This window comes from Thalia democratica, chromosome 8 (assembly GCF_965202585.1).
Source record: "Thalia democratica chromosome 8, ktThaDemo2.hap1.1, whole genome shotgun sequence".
NCBI lineage: Eukaryota > Metazoa > Chordata > Thaliacea > Salpida > Salpidae > Thalia > Thalia democratica.
The window spans coordinates 10,317,238-10,341,331 of NC_139172.1; the positions used below are offsets into that span (position 1 = coordinate 10,317,238).

The 24,094-nt window shown below is 24.3% G+C and overlaps 1 protein-coding gene across 1 annotated transcript; it reads left to right on the forward strand.

Moving 5' to 3' along the window:
* The first annotated feature begins 1,047 nt into the window (after window positions 1–1,047).
* On the forward strand, window positions 1,048–23,065 carry LOC145842208 (protein kinase C delta type-like). Its single transcript, XM_082949621.1, has 18 exons — window positions 1,048–1,196; window positions 3,122–3,216; window positions 4,395–4,508; window positions 5,441–5,501; window positions 5,679–5,787; window positions 5,906–5,985; window positions 6,158–6,243; window positions 6,501–6,630; window positions 9,358–9,476; window positions 9,717–9,822; window positions 10,026–10,177; window positions 15,704–15,877; window positions 18,167–18,308; window positions 19,248–19,399; window positions 20,338–20,526; window positions 20,627–20,755; window positions 20,847–20,912; window positions 22,646–23,065. The coding sequence occupies exons 1-18, from the start codon at window positions 1,082–1,084 to the stop codon at window positions 22,760–22,762; spliced, it is 2,136 nt and encodes a 711-aa protein (XP_082805747.1). The 5' UTR covers window positions 1,048–1,081; the 3' UTR covers window positions 22,763–23,065.
* The last annotated feature ends 1,029 nt before the right edge of the window (window positions 23,066–24,094 follow it).

A 24,094-nucleotide genomic window follows, 5' to 3' on the forward strand; every position in this document is an offset into this window, starting at 1 on the left:
ATTGTGATAGAATCAAGATGAAATTTAAAAAATCCACAATATCATGTTTATGCTCATGATAGAGATGTTATGCTTGAGTAGTTTAAGAGGCATTTAAGAGGAACTAATGTAATTCCTAATGGGTTTGAATTCATAAAAATAGTGAGAAATATTACATTTTTCGTTTAAATCGCATAATTTATTTATCTTTTTTTTTTTCGAATAGTTAACGTTTTGAATATACAAATAGTCTATTTGCTAGCCCATAGCTAAATTTAATTCAAATTTTAAAAAGTTAGTTTTCTATTTGAAAGAAAAAGCTAATGAAAGTATTTCTAAATTCAATTGAAAGGGACGTAGATTAGTTTAATTAACTTTAAAACATTTTTTAATAATAATTGAATTTATACAAAGTTTTAAGGTTAATAAATTTTACTAATCGTTTTTTTTGTATGCAGAAGTGTTTTGAAAGAAAAACTTTTTACATAAGTTTATTATTTTGATAGTATAATTAAATATATTATTATTTAGTTTAATTTTTTATGTTCAGTAAAAATGTTAATACAATTCAATTTAGAGGACAGTTTCAAAGTAGTTCTGTATATGAACTTTATTTCAGGCAAAGTTACTGCTCATAAACATAAAAGTTTGTACATGTACTTTTATTCATTAAGGTTTGATTCAATCATCAGACCACAAGCTTTTGATAGTCTGAGACCTTAGTTTCGTTGAATAAATAATGTTGACTTGAGCAAGGTCTTGCCGAAAAGAAAAGTCTAGCTTAGGCTTTGTAGACATTTGCTGATAATTTCTTTGATGATAATTTTAATTACTATTCAAAACCTTTCAAAACAACTTTTGTATTTTAAGTTGATCCGTTTAGTAAACTGGCATCACCACTTAAAACTTATTTTTAGTTTTATTTTTGGTTCAATAATACTCTTCTTTAGAACTGCATTATAACTGATCTCAAAAAAGAATTTTATGTTTATATAGTTATTTTTAATTAATTATTCATGAACTTTATTTTTACTTTAGATAAATGTTTAAATTTCACAACAGAACAAATTATTTAATGTAAGATTGGATTGCAAAAAAATCAATGGCTCCATTTCTGAGAATTGTCATAGTGAAGTGTGAAACTGGACAAAAAAACTTAAATTACAAAACAGAAACATTTGTAGCAGTAAATGTTAAAGAATGTATACTTACTGAAAGTCAGTTTGATTGAAGATAATTTTAAAAGAAATCTACAATTTATTGCTAACAAGTATTTGTACCAAACTCTTATTTTAACTTTTAACTGAACTATTAGAAAAATACTAATACTTTTAATTATGTAATATTGATTTTAATTTAACATTATTTATAATTTTTTATTGACTGATCTATTTCTTAATGACAAATATAAAAGTTTGTTTTCATTTTTGCTGATTTAAGTTATGCTATGAGAATTTATGAACAAAATAATATAAAGACAAATAAAGTGACAGTTTAATTTGATTTAATTTTAATGAAAATAACAACCAATGTCTGAAAAAAGTATATGGAGTGTGCAATGTAATTTTTTTTCAAAAAATAATCAAATAATTTTATTTAATGCTGAAAATTATTACAAACAAATCAAAATTTTAAATGGATAATAATGTTTTAATAAAAATAATAAAGATCTTTATTGGTCTTTATTGTTTATAGAGAAATTAGTAGAAAAATTTTATGAAATTATACTGTTTTTAAATACATTTAAGGTAGTATATTTAAATAGTTACATTTTAAAAGTATTTGAATTAAATTTCCTTTGTAATTAAAAAATATTTATAATTATATCAATACTTAAATGTTTTATCCAGTAGTTATTACAGCCATAATCAACAAAGTTGATGTGTTTTGCGCCATCAACAATAATTAATGAACTTTACTTAATTTCATTAGCTTGTTAGAAGTTAATTAATTATTAATTTTTTTATAAGAGTTTGTTTCCAATTTTAGAAAATGTTAATTCATTTACACTGTTAAAAGAACATTTTGATTTATTTTGTAATCTAAAAGTTTATAATTTTTATATTTTAAAAATTGAGCTCAAACTAAAAAAAAAATCCAGTATGAAAAACTTATTTTAATAAATTTTATAAGTTTATAAGCAGTTAATGTTTTTACTAAAACTAATAATAAACAATGTTTAGACTTTTTTATGAAATCCTACTAAAACAACTGATACTTTTTATTTTAACATAAAATATGTCATATAATTTTTTATTTAATGTTTTGACAAAATACTCCTATTTAAAAAAATGATACTGTATATAATGTAGATTGACGTTTGGCAAATTGCAGCCAGTGAGCATGTTTTTTATGTTAAATAGGATGTGGCCCATCAATGTATAATAAAACCTGAAGTCAGCAAACATGTAAATATTATCCTCAAATATAAAAATTAAAGCACTTACACTGTTCTAAGAGTTGAAGTGAAGAGAAAAAGATAAAAATAATGGTCTTTAATTTAATTTACGGGAAAATAGAAACTTACACTAGATATTTTGGATCTATTATGAAGAGTAAAAAAACTAAATTTTAACTTTGTCCTGCAAATATTTTTGTTTTTTAAATTTAGCCTGCTACCACCAAATTCCTGCCCAGTCCTGGTGTAGATAGCTTTAATACATATTTTTATGTTTTTGAATATGTACAATAAGTTTTCTTGGTTAGGAGTTATTGTTTTCGTAAAAAGTACAATTTTAATTAATTTAAGTTTATTGAAACTGATTTTTGTAGCCTTTTTAAAACTCTTCGAATAAATATTCTTAAAAATACAGAAATAATAATAATTTTTTAAACAAACCAATGCAGCTAAAGTTATAAAAAGTAATGAGTGGAAGTGGTTGAAAATTATTTAATTTTTAAGAATACTGTTAAATCTCATTCCAGAATTTAATTTTTTTAAATACTTTAAATTTTAAAATTAGCAAAATGGTCTTTAAGTAAAATTTAATAAAATATTTAAATTTTTAATATGACATCCTTTATGGGTAAATATTCAGTAATTACCATTTGAACATGTTATAAATTATTCAGTTTTTACTTAAAATAATTTTAATAGTTCTTTTTAGTTTCTTGTATTCATCTTATGAGCATATATTTTTAGGAGGAACAGCTAACTTAGAACAAAGGAAGAAAACTATGTTTCCTGAATGGAACTCTTGTTTTGATTCACATTTAAAAGATGGAAGAGTTGTTCAAGTTTGTTTCAATTTTTTTGTTTTGTAATACTTTTATCATAATTGAAAATCTTATTCTTTAAGAACAATCCTTCTTTCCTGGCAATTAATAAAAGCTTTTAAATGAAAAAGTAAAATAACAAACTTTAAGTGGTTTAGTAATCTTTACATGTTGTTTCATAGTAAGATAACAATCATATATGAAATCCAGATATATGAATTACTATTTGATAAATACAAGAGTATTTTTTGAGACAAAACTGTTTTCATAGTTTAAAAAAATTGACAACTAGTAGACTAAAAATAGCAGTAAATTTATAAAAATATTAAAAAAGTCATAGCTAGCAATTGTATTAGTCCTTTTTGTTGTGTATTAACTCTTTTTATTTGTTTTTATGTGATATACTAAATAGTTGTTACCTTTAAAAATGTTAATTAGCTAAAATGTTAATTATAAACTAAAAACAAGTTAGATATTTTATTAGGCTTTCCTGCAAAAACAAATAGTTAAACAGTTGTAACATATTTACATTAAGAATAGGAGACCTTTCTAATTGGCAGGCCATATTTACTGGAAACGTTTTTTATGGACCTGACTGTAATACTAAAAGAAATCTGATCACATAAAAAATACAGAAAACAAACTGAAAAAAATAATTTAAAAACTTAATAAATTAAAACTCACATTTATAAAAAAGTTTTTTATTTAAACTATAAGAAAATTTACAAAAAAGTTAAAGTTATTGTATTTTTAAACTTTTAACCATTACACAAGATTTTTTCTTAAAGTTAGAACTCACTAGTTTAAAGTATGTAAGTTTTGTTTTACTAGTTTTAAAAATTCAATGAAATACCTTTTTAGATATTTTTTTCTTAAACAGTTTTTTTTTTCTTTACTACTATTTAAGTTATTTACGTATTTAGTTACTATGTTTACAGCTTTGAGATTTAATAAAAAGATACTTCTTACTTATAATACCAAAAATTGAAAATTTTAGTATGAGTTTTTTTTTAAAAACCTAGACTTATGAAATTTTAAGTTGAAATAAAATATTTATTTAGTTCCTTAAATTTTTTAATGTAAACTAATAAAGATAAAAAAACTATAAGTTATGCAACTATCATAACTAAATATATTTTGTGTATTTGAAATCTAATAAAATATAGAGTTGTTTTTGATTAGTTTAATGGTTTCTACAGATAATACTTAAGAAACGACCAGATATAATCATATCAGAATGTAACATAGGTTTGCAAATACTTGCAGATAAATGTAAAAGTCAGATAGTTGGTGGCCCTGCTACAGATATATGGGTTTGTTTATAATATATGTTTGATATATTTATTATACAACATTGAAACGCTTAGAGTTTTTTTTTTTTAAGTTTACTATCAAGTGTATTTCTGAAGTAAGTAAGTATACTATTAAACAATAAAATATTTTTTTTTGCTTCTATTATCATTTTTATTATGGTTGTCTTTGTTAAAAAACTATAGATAAAAAATAAGTAAAGTATAGTCTATAAATTTTATTCAGTATTGTAAAGTATTGATTTTTTTTAGAAAAAAAACTTAATTTTTGGCGTATATAATAGATTCTGGCTTCTTACAGCCTGTGTTGCAAACAATTATTATAAGATAAAGAATAATCGATTATGTTTTTTCTTAGTGAGATCGAAATATTTTACTTTAATCAGTAATAAGTTACTGAAGTACAGAAAGCTTAAAAAAAGTCTCAAAAAAATAAAAAAACATCTTATTAGCTTGACTATAAAATATTAAAAGTTCGATTATAAAAGCTCATGAAATTTTTTATTTTATTAGTCTTTTTTCTAATATCATAACAAATAACTAAATTTGTGATTGCTTTAGAATATTTATTTAGATAGTTATATTTTATTTATAAGATTATTTTTGAAAACATCTTTTAAAATAGTTTAAAAACATATTCGCCTTATGATTCTATAAAGGAAAAAGGTAATATATTGTTATTTATTATGTACTTTGAAACTAGCTAATAATGTTTTTCCTTATTTTTCAGTATACCTTTTTAGCCTTTGTAATAAAAATGTAAAAAACTAATTTACACTAAAGTTAAATTTTATATTGAAGTTTTTGTTACTGTACAAATTATTTTAATTAGCTGTGGTCTTAAAAAAAGATAATTTAGTTTTTATTTAAGAAATTAATTGTTAAATTTTTGAAGTCAGTGTTTGTTAATTTATTTTAATAACTTATTTTTATAGCTGGATTTAAAACCAACTGGTAGAGTGCACCTTCAAGTAAAACTTTTTATCGAACAAGCTGGTAATATGTTTATTTATTTCTCTCTAAAAAAAAGCAGTTTTCATTACAAAATTTTTTCTAATAAAAAATAAGTTTTAGAATATGTGTATTTGTAATAGTAAAACATCATTATTTATTTCTTAATTATAAAAGAAAACTTTAACTAATTTTGATTAAACTTCGTTTATTAATGAACAGATATAGATAAAAAAGCAGAGGAGATGCCTGATAGAGCCATCCAAAACAGAAGAGGTGCAATAAAAAAGGCTAAAGTCCATCACATTAAAGGACATCAGCTAGTAGCAAGGTAGGTAGTTTTATAAAAATTAATAATTAAGCATTACCTTTTAATTTATTTAAACTTGTTGTAGGTAAATTATTCCTGCAACTATTTTTTTTGAAGTGTTTTTTTATTGCTTTTGTAGGTTTTTCAAACAACCAACTTTCTGCTCAGTTTGTAAAGATTTCTTATGGGGGCTCAACAAACAGGGATACCAATGCAAAGGTTTGAAAAAATAAAATTGGTTGTTTAGGATTTTATAGTTTATTAAGTTGCTAATTGTTTAATAAAGAACAAATTACAATATAAAAAAAATAATAAAAATATCTTGTTAAATAATGTGATTCTTTATTTAAGACTTTAATAGAATGTAACTCCTTAGAAATTATTTTTTTAGAATGTGGAATAGCAATGCACAAAAGGTGCTCTAATCACCTTTTGAGTACTTGCAGTAAAAATGCTAACAAGAGTGCAGCAACATTGGTTTGTATTGTTTATAAAGTTTTAATCTGCTCGGATTAAGAAACGTTAGATTAAATAAACGCCAGTTTACAACAACTTAAACATATTTTGCAACAAAACTTTTTTAAATCGTAAAATAAAATAGATTTTACACAAAAAAGCTAATTACCATTTACACTAGTGGTCCACTAACAGATTTGTTAGTATTAAACTGCTTTTACAATAACATTAAATGAAATTAATTTAAAATTTCGTTTATCTCTAATAACTTTCTATAGTACTTGAAAGAGCGATTCAACATAGACATGCCTCATCGGTTTAAAGTTCACAACTACAAAAAGTTTACTTTTTGCGACCACTGCGGGTCTATGCTTTACGGATTAATCCGGCAAGGTGTACAATGTGAAGGTTTTTTTCTTATATACTTTTTTTCCTATGAGACTCATTTTTAATTCAACTGTATGATACTGACTATTAAACGTTTTAAACTGTCTCAAAGTCAAAAGAAAGTTTTTAACTTTCGTTAAATACCTATTATATAGTTTTTACTATTTATTATGTTTCTAAAGGATACAAAAAAGTACATAGTAGTTTTAGCCTTATAGCTAAATATCAAATACTAGAATTTAAGTATTAACAAATTAAAATCCATATACTAAAACTTTATTACACTACTTTTTTACGAAGTTTATTTCGTTTTTAATTTTACAGTTAATAAAAAAAAGTTATCAAAGTAATTGGACTACTTATATTTGAAACTATTTACTTAAAATATAAAAAATGGTATAAAAAAATTGCAAGAGGAATAGTTTTAAGAACTAAAAAATGTGTTTTTATTCTTTGTATTAAATAAGGTTTATTTAAACGAATTATCGTTTTTTTGTTTCACCAAGAAAATTTTATTGAGTATTTATTGCTTCTTTAACTTAATTATATGTGCAAATATGTCTAAAAGAATAAAATATGATGTACAGCATTAATATTTTATTAGGTACCGTCTTTATAGCTGAGCTTTTTATTATGCGATCTTAAAACAACATAAAATATTGTTGTAGATCATTAAGCTGCTGTTAATTATACAAATAGTATATAAAACCCTTTTTATATTAGAATACAAGTATTTTTTTTACTAAATGAAGTTGTAGGTATGATAAAGTTTAATCACAAAGTGTAGTTATTAGTGAAATATTGCTGCTCTTTAATAATAAACATATATACATAAAGATATTGAAATTTTGGAAGTATGAAAATCATAAGTATTATCTACTTAACTTCAATATTGTAAATTAATTAACAAAAAGATTTTATTATAAAAAAATTAAAAAAAAGGGTTGATATATGACAAATAAATAAAAGTAATAATACTTAATCTTTGGATTAAGTCATAAAAGTATCAATTTAGTAGATAAAACAAAAATGAATATAACTATAAAAAATAAGGGTATCGTATAATCTTTAGATGTACAGAAACCTATCTGTTTTAATGTTACTTAATCAAAGAAACAGCTTTGTAGTACATATTGAAAAGTTAAATTGCTATTCAGAATATTAAATAAAATTACCCTTATTTAATAGCAATTTATAGCATATTTTGATTTATGTTTATTTTTAAAATCTTAAATTCAGAACAACTTAACTTTAAATTATGTTACATAATTTGTATTAATTTACTTAGTAGTTTAAAAAACTAGTATTCTAATTAATTGAAAACTAGTTAATAAAGTTAGTTATTTTAAAAATTAGGCTAAATGAAAATATTTCGCCTATTTTATTTATAACAAAAGTTGGTAGAATTTGTTTTTTTGAAATAGTTTAATATTTAGTTCAATTTAATTGATATTAACTAAAAGCAAAAATTTTACTTTTTTTTGGTAAAAATGTCTTATTAGGAAGTCATCAAACAATGGTTGTTGTACAGTTTACTGTTTTGTAAAAAAAAAATAGTTAAATAAATAAAACAAATCACATTTAGTCATACATAACTTGATTTAAAATTAATAAATTTGAAGTACTACATTCATGTTTTCGACACAAGTTGATTTAGCAAATTTTTGGTACAAATGACTTATACTTAAGCAAGCACTTATTTTTCATGAAAAATATCAAAATCAACAACCATTGTAATCGTTAAAATTCACAAAAAAAAAATCAGTTTGAAATTTTTTTTTTAAATACTTAAGAATACTTCTCAATTAAGGGTAGACTTTCACTTCGTTAATAATTAATCTTGAAAAATTGATGTTGTTTTAATAAGCCTTATTTTACGATATCACTTAATCCAAGCATATTGAGTATTTTTTTAATTATTATTTCAGTAATATTAGTATTAATACTACTTATTCCAATGTTACAAAAAAATGTTATTAAACTCAAGTTATTTAATAAGCAATTGAAAGTCAGTTGTTTGATAAATATTATTTTCAAAGTTAACGTTTTAATAAATAATTATAAATTACTAAATTAAAAAGATGTAATAACAAACCTAGAACAAACTAAAACAACTAATTAAATATCATTAGTCTATAATTTTGAATTCAAGGTTTGAAAATAAGACTAAAAAGTATAAATGATATTTTCATACAAACTCTCTTTCATATGTTTATTTTTTATAAAGTATAAAATAAGCATGTTAAAAAACAGTTATGCACAATGCTTATTTAGCCATAAGTAATCACAACATTATTATGGTCAATGTTTAAATTTACTAGTTAATGTTTTAGAAGTAAGACCATAGGAGCAAAGTAAAATGTTTACTTAAAGCATCCATACTTTAAAAATTACAAAATTATTAATTTGATCTGTCTTAATTATTTCAGAAAATTATTATCTTGCTTCGCTCCTTTCAAATCGCCTTCACAGTTCATGAATACAGTAGTGACTTTAAGAACTAAATTAAAATAAAGCTTTTTTCTAGTTGAAAAAATATAGCAATCTGTAGTCAGTTTAATTTGTAGCTTAAAATGCATTTGTTTCAAAATTACACTCTTAAATACTTTGTTTTGTATTTTTTGACCAAACTTTGTAAATGTAGGTTTTTTATTACTGCCCTTAAATATCTGTAGCGTATACAGTGAAACTCAGTTGGCATATGAATAAGTTTTCAAAGAGACAAACTTCCAACTCTTTTTTTTACAGAATGTGGTACGAACGCGCATCACAAATGTTATAAAAAGATGGCTCACACTTGTGGTGTGAACCAGGCCTTACTAGCTGCCCAGCTTGAAAAACTTCACAAGCTACCAAATCCAGAAGATGTTAGTACAACTTTTCTTATGATTTATCTTTGTGAAGTTCTATAGTTCCATTCTTGAGTTATATATTAACAAATAACTTTAATTTTTATAAATGAAGTTTAAGTTTACAAGTGGTAGTTTAAAAATCTTAAAACTAAGCATGGTTTTTTCAAACATAAACAAAGCAAACATCAAATTAGTCTAACTTAATTTTGCTTCCAGTATCTTTAATAAATTACTTGACTTAATCTTTTTATCAAGGACTTCCAACAGCAAGTAACTGCTTCGTTTGGACCAGGAACGGAACAAAGTATTTACTCCGACGCTCCTCAATTATACGAACAAAAACCCCAAGAAAACACTACGAGTAAAAACTGCTTAGCTAGACATTTGATTAAATAAATAATTTTCTACTTCTATACATAAATAAATTGATAGATGGTTTTTAATATTCAATTTCTTTTTTTTTAACAGTAGATCTTTAGTTTCTTTAAATTAAGTGTTTCTTATGCCTACTTGTATCAAAAAAAAGTTAAAAAATTGTTGCATTTATTTAAACTTGTATTGTAGAGCAACACTACGAAAAGTTATGGTTATCCGAAGTAAAATCTCAAGCAAACGCTCCAGTGCCAGCTCCTAGAACAAAATCATTGATAAAGAAAAAATACAAATTTGAGCAGTTCAAAATGATAAAAGTACTTGGAAAGGGAAGTTTTGGGAAAGTATGTTTTGATTTTTTTTAACCACATTAATAATTTTTCGTACAAACAGAACTATCTGTTAAATAAGAAAACTGTGTACCATTAGTTACTATGTTTTTAAATTTGGTCGTCATTTGGGTTAATTTAAGTTTCAATTTAAAGTTTCAAATAATAGTTTTAAAAGGTGTAAGGAAAGGGGGGTAAGACAATTATATTCTATAAAATTTTACATTATTTCTTATATGAAAGGTTGAAGTAAAAAATATAAGTAATTTTTATTACTAATAAAGAGTTTTTATTAACTTTTGAGATATAGAAATTTTTGTAAAAAGTTTTCGATGCAAACGTATATGGTCTTTTTACAAGGTCATTTTCTCAGAAATTTAAATTTTACTAAAATTATATTTTTTGTTTCAAATTTAAGCTAGAAACCTTAAATATTACTTGGGAAAAAGACCTTGAAAATGCGATTTAAAAGACTTTGAATGTTTGATTTTCGAAAACAAGAAAAATATAGATTTTAGACAAAAAAGTGTGCTTTTAATTTTTGTTTTTTAAGTTAAAAATGATCGTGCATTAAAAAGATTTAAACATTAGCATTGGTTTTAGTGTAAAAATTTGAAATACATTGCTTAAAAACGAAAGAGAAAATAGATTTTTAGTGAAATAGTTTTTTTTTTGCGTTTTTCATTTTCGCCTTCAATAAGGAACCTATTGGGCTAACTACTTTGATCGCTTATATCTGAATAAGTACTTTAAGTTTTTAGAAGCGGGTAAAATGATTGATAACTTAGATAAAACTGCACAAAATAAGATCAACTTGTAAAAAACAAGATTGACCCTACCTACCCCCTTAATTGAGTTTTTATGTCCTAATACAGTATTTATACAGTCGCTTATAAGTTTATTAATTCTAAAGTTACGTTAAAAATATAGTATAAGCAATGAATTAGCTAAAAAGTTTGTTATTTTATTTTAATTTTTTTAATTAAATTTTAAATAAATTATAACGTAATTACTAGTTTTACTTAAGTTAGATTCAGAGTTATTTTTAAGGGTTTAAGTCAAGCTTAAAAAACATTAGATTTAGTATTCTTAAAGTAAGTTTAACTATGAACAGTATCGATTTGTTAGTAACAAAATTAACTTTAGTATATAAAGAAGTTGAAACTAAAAAAAAAAGTTTATGTATTACCTAGTTTAGATAAAAATAAAACTATCTTTCAGTAATAATAAAGTAATTGACTTTTCCTACTAAATAGTTAAAATATATTTAAAAAATGTACAACTAATCTAAAAATGTTTCTTTAATAAGCAGTTTTTTATGTATAAAATTTTAGTTTTAAAGCTGAAATATCTATAAAGTTTAACAGTACATTAGTTTAGAAAAACTTCCTGTTGATTATTGATAAATAAATTTAAGAAATATCAAGTTTATTGGTTCCTTAATCAAGTAATGATATAATTAAGTCTATATAAGAATATTATTGTAACTAAACCACAACATATATTATACATACTGTTTGTTTAAAACAAAATTAGTTATTGTTTACTTGACAAAAAAACAATAGTTTGGTTTGTTCGAAAAGTTTTGGAATCAAAATAACTAAATTATAAAACGTTTAGTGCCAAAAGTTCTTTAAATAATTCTTATACAAATTTTAAATCTTATTGACTCAGTCTATTGCGTCATAATTAGAATCTGTAAATCGCAACACAAACACCTGCCTGTTTTGTATCTGTGATTGATTATTTAATTCCTATACTTTATAGATTTTTGATTTTTTAGTTTTAAGATAGTGTTGTTTACATGCACTTATAAGTGCTTCTTAATTTGATTAATGCATTTTACTAATAACTTTTAAACTGGTTTAAAAAACTGGGTGAAGTAAATTTTCTATTTAATTTAAAGTAAAATTTTAAATAATTTTTAATTTTAATCACTGATTTCTTGTTTTAGACAACAATTTTTTATTGATTAAGCTATCGTTTCGTAATTTTCCACTTCCTTATTTTTAAACAGTAACTTTTTTTGCTATTTTTATGTAGATGTAAATTTATTACAATCATTAATAATATAAACTTCAGAAGTTAAACTTTATTTAAACAGCAAAAAGTAATTGAAAATATATTTTTCATACACTTTTTTTAAACTTTTTTTTTTAATTTTGGATTTAATTTTGTATGTTTTACAAATAATATTATTTGTATATAAAGTCAGTTTATTTTTACTTGTTTCTGTCAGAACTTATCACTTTAAATTTGTAAATTAATTTAACTTTTAGCTTTAGATAAGACTCTTTATCATAAAACCTTTATTAAAAGTACTGTTTATATGAATGTTCTGTTTGTTAAATGTAGGTTTTTTATGAAATGTATTATTTATTTTATATAGTAATTAAAGTTTTGTCTGGCACAAAATATAAATAGTTGCATTTTAAGAAAAGTTTCTTAAGTAGGGTGTTTTTAATTTTAAATATCTTTTTTGTCCTAAACATACACTATCCTTTTTTAAACTTATGATATATTAATACTTGTCATTAGTATCTTGCTTTCAAATATACTGTTCTTATTCTTAAGTTTAAAACAAACAGAAAAGTTTAAAGCGTACAATAAATTTTATTTAGTTTTTACCATTAGTACTATTCAAAACTGTGTATTCAGTAAACTTAAATGTTTTTGATTTTAAATATAGATTTTCTAAATGTTTAGGATTTTTTAAAATAATTTAGAAATCTAAACGTCATTGAGTCATGAATAATACAGTATATTAATAATATATTTGTACCGTCGTGAGTCATCGTTTATATCAATCAAATACGCATTTAAAAGTAAACTCTACACACATATAATTATTAAAAAAAAAAACTTCTATCAAAAACTAAAGCAGGTAAACAAATGTAAGTATTTTTTAATAGATCTATGGTAAGTCAAAATGCAAATACTACGATTGTTTATTTCTAAACTTCCATTTTAAAAAGTTGTCTTTCGAAACAGTCAAATGAAAGCTTTGTTTTTACTTTAATACGTTAAAGTAAACATAAAAATAAAGTAAACGTCTTGATTTTACATTTTAGAGAAATCAGCAATCTTAGTTTTTTATTTTATAATTAAATGAACTTAACAGAATAACGCTTTAAGTTTTACTTAAATGAAATATATAAAAACATTTTAATTTTTATAAGGTTTAAATACGGCGATATGTTAGTTCATAATATAATGTAAGGGGTTAGGTGTCAGAAAAGCACAGCGTCATTTTAGCATGGAGTGACACTTTAGCATGGAGTGACATTTTAGCACGAAATAATTTTAGGCTTTTTAAAATGTTTACTTAAATTAAGTTAAATATTAAATATTAAGTTAACAAGCAAGTAAATGCAAAAATTAGTTCTAACACTTTTGAAGTATCGTCTAGAAATAATTATAAATAAAGTTTTTACTAGAAGCACTTTAAATTAAGCTGTTAGTTTCTTAAAGTTTAAAAACAATAAAAGTAATAAAAAAGCTAACCAGGTAGAAAAATTGTTGAATTAAATTCACTACTCTTGTAGTAGTCTATATTTAGTTTTTATAACACTTAGATAAGTATAAAAAAAAGTTGCGAGACGCGTGCATGTAGAAATAAAAGGAATTTAACATCTTTATGTATTATGACATTTAAAGCTATATGTATTTTAAAAATGAAGTAAGTTATTTTTTTAGGCTTCAAAGTTATCAGAGCTTGTAAAAAACTAAGACAAATTGTTTATCGATGTTTATTAACATTTATATATCTCAGTTTTTATTTTAAATTAACTTTTAAAGTTTAAGCTTATTAGAATTAATTAAAGCTTTTTTAAAGACATTTTAAGAAACCTAGAGCTTGTATTTATTGTTAAGTTTATAAAGACAGTTTTATGTAAAAAATAAGAAAATAAAAGTATCAAAATATATTTGTTAGAAATTATACAGTAATAATATGAACTAATAAACATCGTAAATTTATTGTTATTTTAGTTTTGGTAGTGCTTAAACTTGTAACACATATAAATCTTCTTAACTTTTAGTTTACATGTTGCGTAGTTCGTTATTAGATTTTTAAACATAAAAGTACAAATTTTATTTAGGCATAGAAAAAAAAAAGCAAAACAAACTACGTGCTTAAGTGTCACTCTGTGCTAAAGTTTCAACCTGTGTTAAAGTGTCACTCTGTGCTAAAGTGTCACCCTGTGCTATAGTGACTCTTTGCTAAAGTGTTACTCTTTGTTAAAGTGTCACTCTTTGCTAAAATGTCACTCTTTGCTAATTGTCGCTCTGTGCTAAAGTGTCACTCTTTGCTAAAGTGTCACTCTTTGCTAAAGTGTAACTTTTTGCAAAAGTGACTCCGTGCTAAAGTGTCACTCTTTGCTAAAGTGTCGCTCTGTGCTAAAGTGTTGCTCTATGCTAAATTGTCACACCGTATTAAAGTGTCACCCTGTGCTATAGTGACTCCGTGCTAAAGTGTTGCTCTTTGCTAAAGTGTCACTCTTTGTAAAGTGTCACTCCGTGCTATAGTGACTCCGTGCTAAAGTGTCACTCTTTGCTAAAAAATCACACCGTGTTAAAGTGTCACTCTGTGCTAAAAAGACGCTTTGCTTTTCTGACCCGTTCCCATGTAAGGACATAGGTAAGGAAACTAAATTAGTCATGTTTTATACATAAAAAACTTAGCAACAATTTGATTTTTAATCTTTTTTTACTCAAAAAAACTTTTGAGATATAAGCGATCAAATCTAAAGAGTTAAAAGGTTTTTTAAAGGAAATGCAACTAAAAAAAATATTTTTTTTTACTAATAGTACAAATCCTCCTACAGTTTTCTAGTAATCGTTTGAAAAATAGTTTTAAATGACTTGTAAAAACACTTTTTATAGTTTTAATTTTTTTTTTCTTAATTTAGAATATAAATAAAAATATGACTATTTTTTAATTTTTGTTATAATATTTTATTTTTAATTTGTTATTCAAAAATCCGCTTACTACAAATAGTTTGAGATGATATTTTAAAGAACAATTTTTAGAAGTTGAAAACGGAGTAGATTTTATACTATTTTTCAGATTCGTTCTTCAAAACTGTTATATTTCAAAAGTTGAAAAAATATTTTTATAATTAACAGTATCTATAATATTCCTTTAAACTTTTAAATAATAGCCAATATTAATTATTGAAAGAAAAGGACTCATAATTATGGCCTTAATTATTTTTTTATAAATAAGCACTTTATTTAGGTCAACATTTAAAAAGTACAAACATTTGAGTTTTTTGAATCAAATATAAAAGTAATAGTTTAAATATTTATGTTTTAGTGAAATGATAGTTCCTTTCTTCCTTAATTAAGTATAATCAATTTTGTTTTATTAACTTGTTCTAGAAATGTTGTGTCAGTAAACCAAAATTGTATGTTTTTTAAGTACAACTTAAATAATAAATGACGGTGATTAACAACTAGCTTCCTTGTTTAGTGCTTATTTTTAATAAAATAATATAAGCAAAGACTATTTATAACAAATTAAAATTTATTTAACATTAGGTTATGCTGGCGTGTTTGAAGCAGGAAAATAAATATTTTGCCATCAAGGCGCTGAAGAAGGACATAGTTGTTGAAGACGACGATGTTGAGTGCACCATGGTGGAAAAGCGTGTGCTAGCGCTCGGATGCAGGCACCCCTACCTCACACACCTGTTTTGCACCTTCCAATCAAAAGTAAATTAAATCATTACAAATGTTAAATGGTTTTTGATACACAAAAATGTTTGTTAGGGTTTCGAACAGAGTTTTGCTGCCGACTTGAATTCCTTAAATGTAGTGGTTTTATTACCATGCGTGAATACTTTTTTATAAAATTTGTCAAATGTATATATATATTAGTTTATAGAAATATGTCATGTTATAGGTTTGTTTGAGAAATAGACAGCAACCCTGAACAAGGTTTGATATGGCTTAACTTTATTATTTATCTACCAGCAACTTAGCAAAACTATAAGATGTTTTTGTATGAAGTAAATAAATTAAAACAAATAAGTTAATTCAGTTAAAAATATTACGTTAAAATTTTAACTTGAAATTCTTCCTTAAAACACGCTAGAAAATTTTTAACTATGGAAGTTATAATCCGTAGCAATGTAGGTCAAAATACGCATTATAACATTTTGAAAGTAGGTACCCATGTTTTTGTTTTATTTTAATTGTTTGTTAGCTTAAAACAGTTCTAGAAATTTACTAATAACGAAAACTATACTAACACTTGGATTTTAAGAATAAATGTTTTCTTAGGAATTTTATTTTTCACATAATTTTAAATTAATACTTCGTGTACCAAAAGTATTGAACCATTTAATAGTTTATCTTTTATAGAACTTCAAGTTTCTATTAAAAAAATTCTTTTTATTTTTGAATAACTTTTTATGGTGTTACTAATATTTATTCAGTGCTTTAATTACTAAAATAGATAAGGTTGCTTTAAATTTGGTTTACAAAACTTGATTCTTTTGAAATAAAGCAGAGATTTATGTGGTTGAAAATAATAAATACTGTTTTACGATCGTTTTGGATTTGATTTTGAACAAACTAATTCTCTTCAGAAACAAATAAAAGTTTACTGCGAGACAAGAATTTATATAACATTTATTGCTAAAAACGAGAATTAGGACGTGGTAGTCAAACTACAAAATTTATTCTTGTTAGTTAGCAATGTTTTTAAAAATGGTGTAATTTAATAAAAACTTTTGAATTTGTTAACTTTAAAAAGTATTGTTTACTAGGACTATTTCGTAACTGACTATTAAATTTTCAAATTAGTTAGTTGTGGAAATTATTAATCAGTAATTACTGTATAGTAATTAAAAATTTTTTTATGAACATACTATTAAGGTTTTTACGAAAAGGTAGCAGACACTGTATAAGCAATATCTGCTATTAAATCTAATATACAAGGCTACTATTACATCTTAAAATACAACCAATTTTTGTTTCTAATCAGCAAAAGTACATAGAAAGAACTTGAGCTTTAAATCATTACTCTCAAGCTAAAACAAAAGACATTTAACAAAACTATTAAACTGGTTTTTTTTAATTTGTAATTTAAATACTGGGAACAGCACAAAAACAAATAAATTGTAGTTTTATTAATCGATCAAAAGCTAAATTTTATTCAAGAAATGGTTGTAAACCAGGGTCTTCAAAGTGGGCACCCCTTTAGGGGCGATTTTGGCTATCAAGGGGTATTAATTAGTAAGATAAGCGCGATGATTAATAAAAGAGGCTGATTATTTTTTTAGATTTCTTCTGAGGAGTGTTTGAAATTAGTTTGAAAAACCCTGTTTTAAACTTTTTACAATGAAAAAATAGGAATAAAATTGATAAGTATTAAATCTTAAACACAAACATGAACAGTTTTTCCAAGATTTTTGTTAATTTTCTATTTATCTCTTGTACATATACTTGTAATCACTTTCTAGGAATTGCCACTTAATAGCTTTGATACTAGTTTTGTTTAGAACAATTACAAAACTTCATAGTAAATAATGTTATCACAATTTAGTAAAATCATAAGTTTTTATAACACTAACAGTACAACGTTTTTACAAACTTAGCTAAGTAACTAGACTTAATTTTATTTTGACGACTATATAAAGATGTTTGTTTTTTAATAGTAAGTTTATAATTTCTTGTCTTGCAATAAATTTCTTCCTTTCTAAAGTTTGTTTGTTCAAAACCGAATGATCGTAAAACAGTAATTGATGTATGTTTTTTATGTTGCATAAAAAGTAACATATACATGTCTGATTTTAAATGTTTTAAAGATCTAGTTTTTTTTTACAAACTATTGTACAGTGCAAACATTTTTATAAATTTTTACTCAGTGATTCAATTTAAAGAAATAATAAAACATTTATGATATCAGACTGAAAATATGCATCAAAAGTTTATAGCAATATAGGTTAGGAGTCCATCTCAACTATATATTTATTTTATTAAAAACATGATCTGCAGGAACATCTGTTTTTTGTGATGGAATATTTAAATGGAGGGGATCTTATGTTTCACATTCAAGCCTCTGGTAGGTTTCCAGAACAAAGAGCAAAATTTTATGCAGCTGAAATTAGTCTTGGACTACAGTTTCTGCATAAACACAGTAAGTCTATTTTCAACTCGTTTAATTATGTAAGTATGAGTTTGTTAAACCAGGTATGATTAGTTGGTTCGCAAATCAGTTAAGAACATGAGTTTAAGGCTTTAAGAAATTTTTGGTTAATTATAAATGCTAGAAGTATAAACTATAAGTCAGTATTTATAAAATATTTGAATATTTATGAACTTTGACATATATTAACATATCATTTATGAAACATTGAGATATAAGCGTATGGATCGCAGTAATTTCATTATAAAATTATTTGATGTATAAAAACTAACTAGATATTTATCTTTACCTTCATTTTTGGTACGATTGAACTTAAGTTTTTAGGAAAGACTCTGTATTAGTTAAGAAAATTAAATCTAAAAAGTAAAATTAAGTTTGAATTTTAAGAATAAAAACTGTTAATTTGTTTTAATTAAAAAAAATTGAATTCATTAATGGAATTCTGTATAATTTTGAAATAGAACGGTTAAAAATGAAAGATTTAATTGATTTTTAGTAAAACTTTTTATTTTGCTTTTTTACTTTGCGCCTTATAAATGAATATATTGAATTTACTGCTGTTGATTGCTCATATTTCAAAGATTAGCTAAAAAGTTAAGCTAAAAAGCGTATAATAGAAAAATAAAAATCTACGCATTAAGACCAATATGTCAAATCAAGGCAGACCCTATATGTCCTCAAAAATATAACTTATTAACGCATATCATATCAATTAAGAAGTTTGAAACTTTTAATTGCCACTTTTGAAACTTAGCTTATAAAACAAATTGATTAATCAGAAATATTTTTTAATTATTTACACACCAATTTTGTTATAATATTAATGAGATTTTTTTTTTAATTTATCTTATTCCAGTAATATTCCTAGTAAACATCAAAACAGCTAAATACAAATTCATTTCTTTGACTAAAAAGTACTTCTATATGCAGAAATAGTTTATCGGGACTTGAAATTGGACAATGTGTTGTTGGATTATGAAGGACACTGTAAGATAGCAGATTTTGGCATGTGTAGGGAAAACACCTCAAATGAGAATAAAGCTTCAACTTTTTGTGGTACCCCGGACTACATAGCCCCAGAGGTTTTTATTTTTGTAAAAAATTTTCCTTATATTTTTTCATCTTTAATAATGCTAGATTTTTATTAAGAGGTTTTTTTTAACTCGGCTTAACTGTAATTATTTAAGGCGTTTATATATAAAACTATTTATACCACAGATGTTTTTGTGTTAAAACTTTATTCCGACTAACGGCGCATCACTGCTTTCAAATAAATTTAAAAACAAATCTACGATGTCTCAAAAAAACTCTAAGAGTATTATTTAATTAATTATATATTAAATTAATATTTAATATATATTATAATTAGCTCTAAGAATATTATATAAGAATATATTTGTTTGAGACTCCGTAGATCTGTTCTTAAATTTATTTGAGAGTAGTGAAACGCTGTTAGTCGGAATAAAATTTTAACACAAAAACATCTGTGGTATATATTCCGATAAGTTTGCTTGTCTGGATCTCCAGGATTTAACGCCTTTTAACGTTACATCTTATAAAACTTTTTATACTTTATTTTATTACTTTTTATACCTTTTTTATGAATTTTTTTACCAACTTCATGTATTGATTTTTTTTCTAGGTTTGCTGTTATTGTAATTCAAATTTATAAGATACTCTCAACTAATTTTTGTTGTTTAAATCTATAACTATGTTTATTACAATAATTTTGTTAGTTTAGGTTGCCAAAACAAATAGCTTTTGTTTAGTCTATTATTCACAAACTCAATAAACTTAAACTTGTTTCTTCTTATATATAAATAACAAAACTGTATGAAGATAAAGACAAAGGAACTACCAACACCAAATTAAAAATCATTTTGCAAATCAGAAACAACTTCTTACGTTTTTAAAGTTGAAGTACAGTATATGACGTAATAAGGTGTGAGTCAATAAAACGTTCGCTTATAAAACATAATTTTTAATTTTTTAGGTATCAATAAAACCGTATGTTTTGCAGATTCTCTCGTCACGCCGCTACTCGTTCGGAGTGGACTGGTGGTCGCTGGGAGTTCTTTTGTACGAAATGCTGCTCGGCCAATCGCCCTTCCACGGAAGCGACGAGGAGCAACTTTTCACCTCGATAAAAACAAAAAATCCTGTGTTTCCCAGGTGGCTCAACAAACAGGCTGTTGACTGCTGTAGACAGGTGGCTAGTTCTATTTAACTGTAATCTTTTCTATATAATTTCATCTGTTATGTTGTAGATATTTTATTAGCTGTTGATTTAAACTTACTTTTTTTTACAGCTACTTAAAAAAGATGTTGAAATGCGGTTAGGAGTAGTGAAGAGAATTCAAAATCATGTTTTTTTTTCAAGTATGGACTGGGCAGCAATTGAGAATAGACAAGTTGCACCTCCTTTTAAACCAATCATAGTTAGTAATAAAGCTTTGCTTAATTTTCTTTTTTAATGTAAATTTTAGTTAATTAAATGTTATTTTTTTATAATAAAAATTTTTTGAACAGAAATCACCCTCAGATTTTTCGAACTTTGACAAAGAGTTTACTAATGCAAGCCCAAGGCTAACTAAAGTAAGTCTAGAAATTTCGTATAAACTTTATGATGAGGATTCACTTATATGACTATGTGTAATACAAGATAAGTTATTTTTAAAAACAAGAAATGATAAATTTTAATTTATATTTTTTTAAACTCTTTAAGTAGATAAAAGTGGTAATGACTTGTTTTATATAGAAAGGTTTCCATATGCTCATAGTTCTATGATTATTTTATATACATACTGAATTTTATCTACTTTTTATTGTGCACCTGGATTTGATAAGCCTCCCTGGGGCATTTGGTTCTTAGGCAGGTTGCACATCTTTTTTTTTCGGACCTCCGAATCATAATCATGCTCTTCTTCTACTTGACTTGTAGTGGCACATTGTAACTGTCACCAACATCGTCCACGGAATCATAAAATTTATGGCTGGATAGATTTCCATATCTAGCATGGAACGCCAACTCTTTTCCACAAATATACAACATAAGGCTAGCTAGAATAATATTGGCTTTTGCTTGCTACAACACAACCGGTGTTTCTGCAATCAAAGTTAGTACTAATGTTAGAAAAGTAAATATAATTCTTTAATAAGCTGTTTTCGTTAAGTATTTATATGTTTAGAAGGTAGTTGTCCTCTATAACATCTTCATTATCGATTAACGGATCTTTCACAACAAGCATTTGATCTTCCTCATCGACCAACGGATCTTTTATGATGCATGCTGGATAATATATCTACCATTGAATCTTTATAAAAAATGTTGATGGTTCCTTATCGACTACCGGATGTTCCACATTAACTAGATGTTTGATTACAGCTAGTAATTTCATCAATTCAGCTACGCAGTTTTCAGATTTTGAAAACAAAATATAAATTGAAGTTCTGATTTAACATCATGGATAAAATAGTTGTATTAAAATGAAATAGCAACTTAAAATAAACTAAGAAGCATTTAAGTACACTTAACAGTACAAATTTAAAGGCTAGATGAAGTAATAAAATAAGTAATTAAATGTAAAAGTATTATAACAATTCAGTAAATAAAGTAAACACTTATTTAGTTTAAAGTTGACATAAAAAAACGGTCAAATATACAACCTTTTTTTACCTTCAAAGCAGAGGTTTAAGACTTTAACGCAAATTGTTTCTACTTTTTTCAGGTGAAAATTATTACTTTTTTATTTATTAAGTTTAGTTATCTACGTTGTAGTTGTCACAGAAATCTTAATTTTCAATTAAATGTTGACCGATTGCTACTATAAATTGTTTTTTGCACCCTCCTGTTTAGGCAAAAGTATGGATAGTTAAAGTTTTTACCCAAAGCAAATTGTACTAGCTTTTATAAGTTTAGTTGACATCGCGCTACAGTAGTGCAATGTTATAAATTACTTTTACTTTATAGTTTTTTTTATACTCATTTTGTATGTACTTTTTTCTATAAGTAATATCTTATCATATAATGATACTACAAGGACTAATGATTTTTTAATATACTTCAAAGAAAAATTTAGTCTGAGAACTTAATAAAAATTTTAAACATCGTATAAATATTTTTCAGATTTGAGTGGTACTATTTTCCAAACTCTATCTTTTACTTTCTCGATTTACAGAAGTTTTTAAGTATACTACTTTCATTAAATAAATATACACTATATTTACTGTTTTTATGTAATTGCACTGCATTTTCACACTTAATAAAACAAAATTATTTTTTAATTTAAAAGTTTCATTGTATATATTTTATTTTAACCCACATTTAGGGAGACAAAGGAGTCATTGCTTCTCTAGATCAAGAGCTGTTTGATGGATTTTCATTTACTAGGCCTCAACGAACTGTTAAAACAACAATTAGAGGCAATCAAAGTGAGCTTCTTTAAAGCTCTTTTAGAAGATTTTGAAACATTTTTTAATATTTTTGGACGTAAAATATGTAAAGACTCTTTTTAAAAATTACATTCTAAAACTAAAAATTCCAAATAATTCTTCAACAAATACCGTTTCTGTCACTATATCTTTAAATTTTTAAAGCTGCCTGTAAAATGATACGAATACGTCCTTGTGCATTACTGTTTTTTTTTATGGATAATACGTTTGAGATATTGGCTAACTTGGCATATTTAAAAAAATATAATACATCATATAAATTTAGTTATCATTTTACAACTTTTTATTATTTTTACTAACTCAAATTTTTTATACAATTAGTTTACTTAAGTTCTAACTAGTATTTTAAATGTTTTACCTTCAAAATTCTGTAAATATTAGTTAAGGATATTTAGTTTTTTAAACATAAAAAAAAATTCTATTGCAAATGAAAAATTAAGTAATCACTATCGCAAGTTTTAAAATATTTCAAAACTTTTTTATATTTATAAATAACTAAAAGACTATGATTATTAAACATTACAAACAAAACACTTTATTTTTTTGAATTAGTTATGCAGTCTTTTTTTAATTATGAAGGTTTTTTTTTGTTTACATCAGAACTTTATCTGTTTATAACTTTTTCTGTAATTTTTTTTGTGTCGATTTGTACATATTTTTTGTTTGCACGCAAAGAAATCTATGCCATTTTTTTTAAATACGGTAAATTTTTTATCTTTACACTGCTTTGAAAAATAAGCTTTTTTATATTGTTAAATATCTATTTGTTTGTTTCTGTACACTCTTTAGTATATTTTATCAACTAAGAGCGTATTTTTTAATATTTTTTGTTTTTATCTTCTATTATGATCAAATTTTTTTAAATCAAAATATTTTTAATTAACAATAACTCATTAAAGTTTTGTGTTTCTTTTTATGAAGAAAAATTTGTTATTTTATTTTAACTGTTTTCTTTCTTTTCTCATATGAAATTACGTTTAAACTCCTTAGAAATTAGTTTTCATCATGTTTAATTTCTTTGTTTTAACATAAATATTTGTTTAATGAAATAAAGTTGTTTTGAAATTTATAGTAAAGAATGTATTTTAATGCTTATTTTACTATATACAGTACACTGTACAGCAAGGACGGAGCATGTTAGAAAACATTACCAAGCTGCAAAGCTAAAATAAGCTTTACAACCGTAGATAACATTAAAATAAACGGTAATAGTGCGTTGAATTAGAATCTTCACTAATTATACAGAAAAGATTCAACTACTAAAAAAAGTACCATTTAGATAAAACCTTGAAGGACGCAAATAAACAACTTATCATGAGCTTATA